This window comes from Anabrus simplex, chromosome 5 (assembly GCF_040414725.1).
Source record: "Anabrus simplex isolate iqAnaSimp1 chromosome 5, ASM4041472v1, whole genome shotgun sequence".
Classification (NCBI taxonomy): domain Eukaryota; kingdom Metazoa; phylum Arthropoda; class Insecta; order Orthoptera; family Tettigoniidae; genus Anabrus; species Anabrus simplex.
Window position 1 is genome coordinate 36,557,699 of NC_090269.1, and position 12,255 is coordinate 36,569,953.

Sequence of the window (12,255 nt, forward strand, 5' to 3'; positions counted from 1 at the left end):
AGGCCTCTTTTTATTAAGCTGTTATGATTGTTGTGAACGCAAATGCTCAGAAGTGATGTTCACAAATATAATACCAGGTCTAAAAAGAACGGGTTCAAGCCATTTCATTGTTCAATTTAAGATGTTCATTGAACTGTCATCAGATCTGAAAGAACCAGAAATATACATAAGAAGTGCATCCCTTTTACGCGGTGTTGGGAAAATAATGAATTGGTTGTATTTTGAAATGATGTGTTATTCTTAGTTTGTGTATGTATATTATGGTTCTATTTTGTTTGACAGTGTCTGTTATACGTAACATTCAGTACTTAATGATTGAATATTCTGTTCAATTGTACTTTGTAACTTACGTACCGTTAGGTGAACTACATACGCGGCTTCAATCAATGAGCATACACTCGATGTACGTTCGTGCACTCCTACGTACGCGGCGTCAACCAATGAGCGTACACTCGATGTATATTCGTGAACATTCTTTGTTTTCATCGGGACATATTCTAAAATGAAATGTGTATAATATATTTTTCTGTGTTTAGATCTTCTTGTTCTGCTAGTTTTCACACTCTACTAGCATCTCTTCAAGTCCATATATCAGTACTTTCTTTCACTGTGCTGGCAGAAGCCCACTCCATCTTACGGGTTCTGATTTCAATCCAACCACTAAAGAGCTTTTAACCATCCATCGAAAATCATCCCTGTATTATTATTATTATTATTATTATTATTATTATTATTATTATTATTATTATTATTATTATTATTATTATTATTGTTTCGTATCGACCAACTAAGGACCACGTCATTTCAACTGTTTCCCTTGAGCTTTAATGTTGGTCAAGTATTCCTTCATTCGTATACGGTGTTGCTCCTTTCGCTCTTTCGTCCACGCCTTTCCAGTTTTCATCTTCGGCTTTGGTTCGAAACTCTGATGTTCTTGGAGTTTTTTCTTAAGTGGACACGCTTCTGGATATCTTCAAATGAGATCCCAATCTCCTGCAGATCTTTCTGTACCTCACTGAACCATGCCCCCTTTGCCTTTTTCTCTTGGAGGAAAGTGAAAATGCGGTTGGTTAACCGTGTTGAATTCATTCAGACCATGTGTCTATAAAAAGTAATCCTCCTTTTTCGCATCATATCGGTTATTTTCTCCACATGCCGTTGTCTTTGACTGGACCTAAGATTTTTCTTAAAATATTTCTTTCCTTGGCCTCCAATTTCTCCATCATGCCTTTTTTGTTCATCGTGAAACATTCCGCTCCATATAGAGCCTCTGGCCGGATGACAGTGCAATAGTGTTTGATTTTTGCATTCAGAGATACAGATATTTTGTTATAGACATTTTTAGTCAGATGGTAAGCCATTTCAATTTTATTCATGCGTGAAGAAAAAGGCTTCTTTTTCGGACATGTTAGGTGCTATGCATTCACCAAGATACTTAAATTTTTCAACTCGCTTGTTTCTGTGAGTCCCTTCTAGCTCACTTGGCGCCAGTTTGATGTTTGTAATGAATTTCCTTTTCTCAAAGGAGATTTGGAGGCCCGCCTTTGCAGCTTGTGTTTAAATCTGGTTGATCTACTTCGTGGCCACATACAAGGAATCATCGAAAACCGCGAGATGGTCTGCAAAAGCTAGACAGTCAATTGAAAGGTTGAAACCGGTCCCTTAAATTGTGAAATGGTCTAAAAATATCTTTGTCATTTTACTTGTAGGGTTTTGAAAGGTGGATAACCTCATACCTATTCTCCTGAATACATGTCAATACGGGTAAATTAAATTTTTAACTTATGAGAGAAGGGTCTGGTGCAGATAAAAGGAAGAATTGTCACTAGCTCGGAGTCCTTATTAATTAGAGAAATGTTATCATTTATCATTTGCTTTACTCACCGTTTCGACTACAGGCGGTGGTTCTGGCTCCTCCACCTCTTGGTAGAACCACAGTAGTTTATTGCGCATGTAGGGTTGTGCCGTCTCCTAAACTTGCCGTCATTTAAACATTTTCTTACATTGACGCGAAATTGAGAAATTGAGAGTTGACCGAGACAAACCATAACAGAGAGTGTCCATCAGATTGCCAACACTTCGATGTTCTTAATACCTTTTGCACCATAAAATCAATATCAGTGAACATATAGAAATACTTTCATATTATCGAGCCGCTGGAAGATTTGTTTCTGAAGTCTGTCAGTGTTTGATTATTTATTCAGGTGAAAAAAATATTTTTGCTACATATGTTTCTCTATGAATGTAGTTAACAAATTTACTGAAACGATAAATGGAAATTCTAATTTTTTTAATGTTCTTCGATACTTAGGGAATACGGTCGAAGGTCATTTAAACATTTTCCTACATTGACGCGGTCAGGAGGATACTCTTGAGCCTAATCCAGCGGTTGGCCTACAACATACATTTTTTAAGAAGCTTGGTCACAGGACAATACCCATATATGGTTCGCATTTATAACCGCTGATGACTTTTAATCAACCACATAACTTCCAAACCAAAAACCAAACCCCATGGCACTGCAGCCCTTGAAGGGCCTTGGCCTACCAAGCGACCGCTGCGCAGCCCGAAGGCCTGCAGATTACGAGGTGTCGTGTGGTCAGCACGACGATTCCTCTCGGCCGTTATTCTTGGCTTTCTAGACCGGGGCCGCCATCTCACCGTCAGATAGCTCCTCAATTCTAATCACGTAGGCTGAGTGGACCTCGAACCAGCCCTCAGGTCCAGGTAAAAATCCCTGACCTGGCCGGGAATCGAACCCGGGGCCTCCGGGTAAGAGGCAGGCACGCTACCCCTACACCAGGGGGCCGGCACATAACTTCAGCCAACATTTTTAAACATAATTTAAGAACATCAAGTATTAACATTGTGTAAACTGGTACTATCAACAAATGGGACACACAAAAGGAACAAATGTGAACTGAGTGATACACTTCAGACTTCCAGTCCAACAGAACTCGTTTACAAGTGGTCAATTTACCAAAACGTTTATATGAATTCCACATCTGGTGTTTTAAGTGTCTTTTATATTGTCGTTATATATTTTACTGTGTGTTTTATGTCTTGTAATAATGCATACTGTAAGGGATTTTAATGTTTATACAAACATTGTGTAACTTGTCGATGACTCCTGGTTGGGTTCTTGTGGCCTAGTCTGACTCCGCTTTCGACTCCTTCATAACTCATTTCTCTGCGCCATTCACGGATCACTTTCTCAAGAACGCAGTTGAACAACAGATGTGAGAGACCATCTCCTTGCCTAACTCCTGTCCGTATTTCAAAGACATCTGAAGTCTCTCCTCTAAACTTCACTTTTGAGATGGTGTTGGTGAGAGTCTGTGGGATGATCACTCTTGTTTTACCGTCCAAGCCAAATTCCTTTAAGATCTGAAGTAGGGTAGTTCTATCAATTGAATCATAGGCCTTCTTAAAGTCGATGAACGTTACTACAAAAGGCTTGCTCCTTAGTTTAAGATATGAAAGGACAGATTTCAGATTCATAATCTGCTCCACACATGACCGTCCTTTCCTGAAACCTCCTTCGTAATCACCCAGCTCTAGATCTAGCTGTTCTTCTGCCCTGATTTGAAGAGCTTTCGAGCTGGACATTGGGGCCTCACAGTTAAGTTAAGAAGGGATTCGAAGTATTTTGCAAGGATCTGGCAGTTTTCCTTGTCATTATGGGATAGTTTTCCATTGGAATCTCTGAACTGTAGGCTCGGTGGGTCGTATTTCCTCAAGTTGCTTTTAAATGTTTTATAAATGTCGCGTGTATTGTTGTTCTTGAAATCCTGCTCAATTTGAGACAGGTGGTGCTTATCAAAAGCACGTTTAACTCTGCGGATGGTTTTTGCTGCACACTTTCTCTCATTTAAGAAGTTTATCCAGTTGACTTGGTTCTTTAGCGAGTTCCATTTCTGCTAGGGGAACTGTCTTTGCCTTATCGCTGCATCGCATTCACTGTTCCACCAAGCATGCTTCCTGGGCTTAGTAAGCTGAACCGTCTCTTTAGCTGTTTTGACCAGGACCTCGCGCAGTTGTTCTCGGTTCTCTGCATCCACCGATTGTAGTTTCTGAGTGAACTCATGATTAGATCCTAGTTTTTCTCTATCAAATCTTTCAATTCTTTGGGCTCGAACTCTCCTTGTGTTTCTCGGGAACAGTTTGATTTTTATCTTGGATAGATAGTGATCTGAGTCCAATTTTGCTTGTCTTAGAACTTTCACATTCTGAATTTCTCTCGGAGCCTTCCGTGCGATAGCGACATGATCAATTTGGAATTCACCAAGGTTGTGATTTGGGGATTTTCAGGTCTTCTCTTTCTTGGGCAGGTGTTTAAAAGCAGTAGACTTAATTACGAGGTTAATTGCCTTACACAGCTCTATTAGCCTTTCTCCATTACTATTTGTTCTCTGGTGAGCAGGATAGTTTCCAACGATGTTTCGGAACTTTCTCTCTTTGCCTACCTGGGCATTGAAATATCCAAGCACGATTATGGTAAGTTTGTTTGGAATCTTGGATAAAATCTCCTCAAGTTCTTTCCAGACTCTCTATCAGTTCCCTCTGGGTCTCTCTTGTTCACTTGTTTGATTGGCGCATGAACGTTCACAATAGTATACATTTTGTTCGTGCTTCGAAAGGACAGAGTCGAGACTCTGCTATTCATAGAGGTGAAATTTGTTATTGAGTCCAGAATCATTTTGTTGACTACAACTCCTGTGCCGAGGTGGGGGACAGTTTGTGTGACACGTTTACCAGGTTTACCCTTGAAGATCCTGTAACCTTCAGATTCAAAGGCCTGCTCATCTGTAAATCTCGTTTCCTGAATTGCTAAAATCGAAATTTGCTGTTCCGATAGGATATCTGTGAGCTGTTTCAGTTTTCCTACCTTCTGGAGAGAATTGGAATTAAAGGCAGCAAAGAAATTCTTGGCGCTATGTTTGATATTTCGTGAAGTTTCCGATACCTCCGAGCATGTTGGTGCAGGCTCCCCAGAATCCGAAGGCCCGCTAACGTCGTACAAGACGACGGTGGATTGGTTACCACCTGGGGTAGTAGCTTTAGCTGAAATTTCCTCCATGCTTTTTAAATATTAATTGGAAATTGCTCAAGCAAAGGCATCACATAAATAAATTTACCTCTTTGGGCTCTTCTGAGCTTCCTTCTTGTAAACTCATTCAGAATCGAGGTTTTGTCAGCCTTAAATCAACATAGGGAGAATGCATTGCTGAAAAATTCATGGGCATGATTGATCTGAAGATAGATGCGTCGAAATATTTCCGGTTTTGTACCTTCCTTCGTATTTACAAGCTGGCCTGCACCAAACTTTTAGTTCCAGGAGTGTCCAAGGACATGTTCGGTTCGCCTATGATGGTCTTTCTATTTGACACCCAGGGGCGGCCTGCGCGTAAGGGTGTGAGATGATGATAATGATGTAGGGAGAGGGCGAAACGCGGTGTCCTTACGTAGCTTAATCTTGTCGAATAACACCAAGGGTCTGCTCAAGGCTTAACGTCACCGTCCAACAGACGAATCACCACCAACAGCGTCATATACCCTCACTCCATACGAACACTGCGGAGGGGTTTGGAACCGAATCCAGGCGAATAAAAGGGGCCCCATGGGCTCTTAACTTGGGAGCATGGGTTGTCGACCACGGGACTCTTAGCTGAATCCTGGCATTGCTTCCACTTACTTGTGCTAGGCTCCTCACTTTTATCTATCTTGTCCGACCTCCCTTGATCAACTCTTGTTGTTTTCCGAACCCGACGGCTTTAGAGCATTCGAGGCCCAGGGAGTCTTTCATTTTCACGTCCTTTGTGGCCTTTTTATTTTTTGGCCGATACATTCATTTTTCGAAGTGTCGGATCCCTTCCATTTTAAAAAATCTCTGATTAGTGTTATATAGAGGATGGTTACCTAGTTGTACTTCCTCTTAAATCAATAATCACCACCACCACCACTACCACCTGGCATGTTTTCCACCAATGGGATTCTAACCGGCTAACTACGGTGCCAGACCATGGAGACTTGACGCCTTATCAAACATGGCCACCAGGCAGGCCAGAGAGGTTAATGGTACACGGAAGAGGAAAAAAAAAGTCTTATGGCTTTTAGTGCTGGGAGTGTCCGAGGACATGTTCGGCTCGGCAAGTGCCGTTGTGATGAGTATGAAATGTTGATGAAGACAACACATACACCTAGCCCCCGTGCCAGCGAAATTAACCAATGATGGTTAAAATTCCCCACCCCGCTGGGAATCGAACCCGAGACCCCTGTGACCAAAGGCTAGCACGCTAACCATTTAGCTATGGAGCCAGGCGGAAGAGAGCAGAAGACATCAGATAGGCTGGAAAGGTTAATTACGTCCTATGGAGAATAGCCACATTGAAATAGCAGTAGGCTGGCTATGCTGCACGCAAGAAAGATGACATGTGGAAAAAACTGGTAGTGAAATGGAGTTCAAGAGACCAAGAATAAGACCACCTATCTGATAAGTTAAAAATCATTCGGAAGAGCGATGGAGTTCACTGGAAGAAAAACATTTCAAAATTGTTCCACCTGGAAGGAACTTCGGAGAAATTAATTGAATACGATTTTGATAAATCGGCTGATTATGATGATAATGCTACTTTATACTCAACAAAATGACCTTATCTACTTGTAAAGTGCCTTTATTCCTACAGTAAGGATGATAAATATTACTGTAACAATTGTTCTTACCCCCCGGATGTCCTGGGTACAGGTTGAGAGCAGCGACAAAGTCTTGATCACATCCTTGTTCTCCATGACGTGGCTGTAGAAGTTGCGCTGCTGAAAGGGGAAGCTGGGCCGCTCCTCGGATACCAGCCGGTACAACCGACGACGGCGGGCCTTGGCGTCCTCGTGTGCTCTCAGGGGACCCTGTTCTAGGCGGGAGACCACATCAAGCAGCGCTTGCGACTGATGCCCGGCCAGCTTCTTCCAGCCTACGCGCTGCTGGCGGGGCGGATGGGGAACAGGGGGCAAGGGAGACACGCATACACGTACACACACACAGTGAGTGAGACAGACAGAGAGAGTGAGAGAGAAGGAAGAAGACAGAAAAGAGAAAGAGAGAATTAAAATAATGTTCTGTGTAATGCTATGTTGTGCGTCTAAGCGGAACTTCTTACCAATCGGTGGACTTAAAGTAGAATGTTAGTCTACTCATTGCTGCTCTAAGGGCTAGACACCATGCGAAGCAAATAATTTTTTTAAAATCAGTAATTGTGTGGGCACCATATACTGATTTTAAAAAAATCTTAAAATTGAAGTGAATTTGAATAACTTGATTCCGAGTTATTCGTGTCATATACTTGGCACGATTCGTCCAAAGGTTTCGTGCGGAGTGTGCGATTCATTCTATAACAAGCCTGCAGAAATGGCTCATCCTTCAGAATGTGTGGTCCATCCATTTCCTCTTCGACATCAGATTCTGAGCGATTACCTCTGAAGAGATCTGCGATGTATTTCTTTCCATACTTCTGTTTGCTTTTCCTCAACCACAAAAATATTGTCTTCATTGTCGATTATTTTCGCTACCATTTGTTTCCGAATAGAGAATGTTAATTTTTTACCTCTTTGTGCAGGATGAAATTGTTGTGCTTGTTTTCAAGACGTTCACTTTCTTTTCAATGTTCGTTAATCCATACCTCCTTTGCTTCTCTTCTCTTTCTCGTAATAGTTCTTTGGGTGTTCATAAGCCATCTCGTAGTTTTTGTTAACTCCCCGTCGCTGCATTAGCTCAAAAATCTCGTTGTTCATCCACTTTTTCTTTTCTGAAGTTAAAATGCCGAATTGTTCAACTGTAATTTCTGTATACAAGGCTGTATACTTTCGCCTTACTTGCTCTGTTTGTACTCTGAGTACATCATGAGGAAATCTGGGTTGGAAGAGTCACCTCTTGGCTTTAAGATTGGTGTATTGAATAAAAACAACTTGAGGTATGCACATGGCACCACTTTGGTTGCTGAAAGTAAAGAAGAGCTCGAAGACATCATAATGGAAGTTATAGAACAGAATGAGAACATGCGTCTGTACCTGAAAATCAACTCATGACAACAGGTTTGCCATCAAACATTACGATAAATAATTAGTTAATCAGAAAGGTGAATAGTTTCTGTCTATTGGGATCAGCCATCAATAGAGTTGGCTCAAACAGTCTAGAAATTCGCCGAAGACTTGCCCTCGGAAGAGTAGCATTCAAAGCCTTAGGTAAGATCTTCGAGTGTTCAGATGTATCTTTGCATGCTAAAGTCAGAATGGTTAAGGCAATATTCTTTACCATAGGTACATATGGTTGTGAAAGATGGACGATAAGGAAGCGAGATAGGAAGCATTTTGATGCTTTTTAGCTCTGGTGTTGGAGAAGGATATTGCGTGTTCCTTGGATAGGCAAGAATGCAGGGGTCATTCAGAATATAAAATCAGATCTGTCTTTTGAGGCATTCATTACAAGATTACAGCTGTCATATTTTGGACGCATTATGGGACGTTCTGATTCATTGGAAAATACTATTATGCTTGGGAAGGTGGAGGGGTCTCGGAGACGAGGGCAGCCAGCATTGAGATGGATAGACTCCATCAAATCCAATACGAACATGTCACTGAAGGATCTGAAGTATATGGCTGAAGACCGAAACATCTGGAGGCGGTCCATCCATGCAGTCGATGGGAGTCAACTTTGACTTGATGGCTGCTGATCACCATCATCAATTTCTTGAACTGCATTTTCAAGCTCATGCCATTTTCATATGCTTTGATTTCAGATCTGATATCAAGATTTGCTATTTTGGTGTTGAGAATGTCTGTGACCCTATTTCAAACCTTCGGATCTTTCAGGCTCTTTATGTAAGTTATCATGGCCTGTTGTTCTGTTTACTGGGATTTGCAGTCCCAATCGTATTCCTGTGATTATAAGTGGTTAACAACCTAGTTAATGTCAACTCCTGGATACCTTTTTCCTTTTACACAATTTCGGAAACGATTATTTATCATGATGCAGTCAATCTTATTCCTGACAATCGCTTAGGAACTGTCAATTTTGGTGGGGGGGGGGGGGGGGAGAGATCACCAGGTGTATAGATAGCTAGTGGTAGTTGGAACATTGTATTCCTGATTACTGGTTTCTGGTCTTGACAGAACTGAACATATCTATCAGCCAATGGGTTTCTCTGTCTTTGTCCGTGTTCGCTCAAAAATTTACCAACCTGTCCTTGAGCACCTTTTGTATTCAGGTCTCTCATGACTGCATTTATGTTATTATACTTCAAGGGTCCCATTAATTCTCTTATTTGTTCAAGGTAAGTCCAATTGCATTCTTAAGCTCATTCCATGTTTCATCTGCCCTGATTACTTATTGTTATTTTTAAAATAGACCAATCCAAAACATTATATCTAAAGAGAAGTGATTTTAACTTCGTCACAGTGACCACAAGGTACACTAGTACCTGTAGACCATTTGGTTGGGCAGCAGTAATCTTGGCCGGCCAAAGTCCTAATGGGCTGTTGCACCATGGGTTTGTTTTGTAAATTTTTGTATTTTAAATTTAGGTACTATATACCAGCTAATGGCACACAAGTCTTTGGAAATGGAAATCATCAGGACTTCAAATTGGGCTCTGAATTTGATGTTAGACGAATAAATCATCACACACGGTAAATTATCTTAGAAAATATAATATCATATACTTTTTCAAATAAAGTGCACCCAGAATTTGCACAACACATAAACTCCAGATATACTTCCGTATATCTTGGACGAAAGCATAGGGACTTGCACTTACTCCACATGAAACAGTCCAATTGAATCACAGAGAAAGTTCTAAAAACTCATTAATCAAGTTATCCAAGTGCACCAGCGGCTAATGTCAGCTAGTTTTAACACGTCATTTGAATTCACTACCTCTTCATGAACAGCTACTAGAAACATGTTATGTATTCTTGATCAGCAATTGAAATGCGCTGGCAATACCCAGATACAGTCAAACCTCACTAGGTCGAACATCCATTACCTGTACTCGAAACAATCGCAATCACTCGACAGTTAGTCTTCATCAGAGGTTTTTTTTAAATGTTGGGATTTAACGGAAGAAGAGCCATTGACGCCTCCGATTCGAGTGGTCCGGGTTGTTATCCTACCAATATTCGGTTCTAAATCTTTGTTTAAAAACGATAAACTGACTAGCATATAAAACCGAAAGCTGGGAGAATGTGAAATTCCTTCGAAATTAGGAGTATGGCGAAGCATAATTTTACGAGGCAGAAAGCAATGACGCATTAGTGTTTAACATATTGTTCTATTCTTACTCATACTGTAGTGTTATAGCTTAATTTCATGTAACGTTTGTGTGCTTGATATTACCACTTACTTCCTTGCCCTGATGCTTTGCCAACATGTAGCTAAGGCACTATAGTAAACGATCCGTCTCATTCTCAGCTTCCTTCTCATTTTATGGTGAAATGCCATGGTTAGAAAATTTGTAACTTTCATTTGTTGTGTTATTCCTTGCACAAATTATTAACCCTCCTTCCCGCGCCAAATACACTAAGTTTTACATTTTGAAATACATTTCTTCAAAGTATCGTTTCAAATGAGAATGACTTTCGGCTCCATCGGAGATTTTCTTACATCGTGATTGTCGCGAATAAGAGCGCTCTCTTCCAAAATGACTGCATGGAATAACTTTGGAGCATAAACTGGAAAAACATCATGGGGAAAATGAAGAAAGCTTAGCAATGATTTTGATAGCTCTTCAGACGGGAACCAAAAATCGGTGATCGCTACAATAAGATTGTTTTTACCATAACATGCTACCCACACTCAGCTGCACAGCCCGTGAACGAAGTATAGCCAGTCGTGTGCAGGTGCCTATATTTTGAAGAAATAACTCCATGGCTAAATGGTTAGCGTGCTGGCCTTTGGTCACAGGGATCCCGGGTTCGATTCCCGGCACGGTCAGGAATTTTAACCATCATTGGTTAATTTTTCTGGCACGGGGGCGCAGGTCACCTACGGGAGTAAAATCAAAAGACCTGCACCTGGCGAGCCGAACATGTCCTTGGACACTCCCGGCACTAAAAGCCGTACGCCACTTCACTTCAATGGTACGGAGGATAATAATTTAGTCATTAAACAGGAAAATGTTTTCCACGTTGGGATAAAACAGTAGATTGTGTCGTGTTTGACAACGAATTATTTTCTTAATAAATTACTGTAGGTAAAGGGAAATCCTTTTTTTTTAGTTCGGCGGGCTGAGTGGGTTAGATGATAGAGGTGCTGACCTGCGCCCATGTTCGCGAGTTCGATTTCGGTTCAGACCGCAGATATTTGAAGGTGTTTAAATACGCCTGCCTCGTGCCGGTAGATTTATCGGCAAGTGGAAGAACTCCTACGGGTCAATATTCTGGCACCTCGGCGTCTTCCAAAAACCATACAAATAGTAAGTAGGACATAAAATCTATTACATTGTTACCGCCGGGCTCCATGGCTAAATGGTTAGTGTTCTGGCCTTTGGTTCAGAGGTTCAACCGGGTCGGGGATTTTAAACTTAATTGGTTAATTCATCATTAGAAATCATCTTAGGTAATGTCTTGTAGACATGCAGGTCACCTATGGACCGTCTACTAGAAAAGACCTGCACAAGGCCTACCCGGAGGCCATACGCCATCAGGGTGACTCGATTATACGCATGCTCAGAAAATATATTATTATTTCCTCGAAATTCCTAGAAGTCAAATTAAAATTTAATAATTCGAGATATTGAGGTTCGACTGTACTCCAGGAAACTTGTACTTACCCTATAATACACAATTAGTTCTTCATAGTAAGCAATACACTAAAATAATAATAATAATAATTGTTATTATTATACGGTGTATAATCTAGACTATAGATGGTGTCGGGGGTCAGGTTGAAGTCCTAAAGCAAAAAGCAGAAAGAAATCTTGTCCAAATGATGGTTGTTACTTTATATTAGGAGTTGATAGCAGCGAACTTTATTAATATCCTGTGTAATGATGATGTCTACGAAATGTAATTGTAATTATGTGGTGCTAGAATTAGAAGAGGTATCCTGAGATATGAAGTTATGCATAATATTATTTTTTTCTCAAAATGAGTTAGTAAAACCCACTAAAATTAATACCGAAATTCATGTGCTCGCATTCTAATCTCTTTTCTAAGCTTACGAGTCCCTCAACGCTACTGAAGTAAATGCAGCAAAGGAACTTGATC

At 40.8% G+C, this 12,255-nt stretch overlaps 1 protein-coding gene across 1 annotated transcript in view; it reads right to left on the reverse strand.

Moving 5' to 3' along the window:
- Dhc1 (Dynein heavy chain 1) overlaps window positions 1-12,255 on the reverse strand; it is a 443,578-nt gene that overhangs the window by 366,714 nt on the left and 64,609 nt on the right. The window contains exon 16 of the mRNA XM_068227758.1: window positions 6,724-6,975. Within this exon, the coding sequence (XP_068083859.1) occupies window positions 6,724-6,975 (252 nt within the window). The remainder of the gene's footprint in view (window positions 1-6,723; window positions 6,976-12,255) is intronic.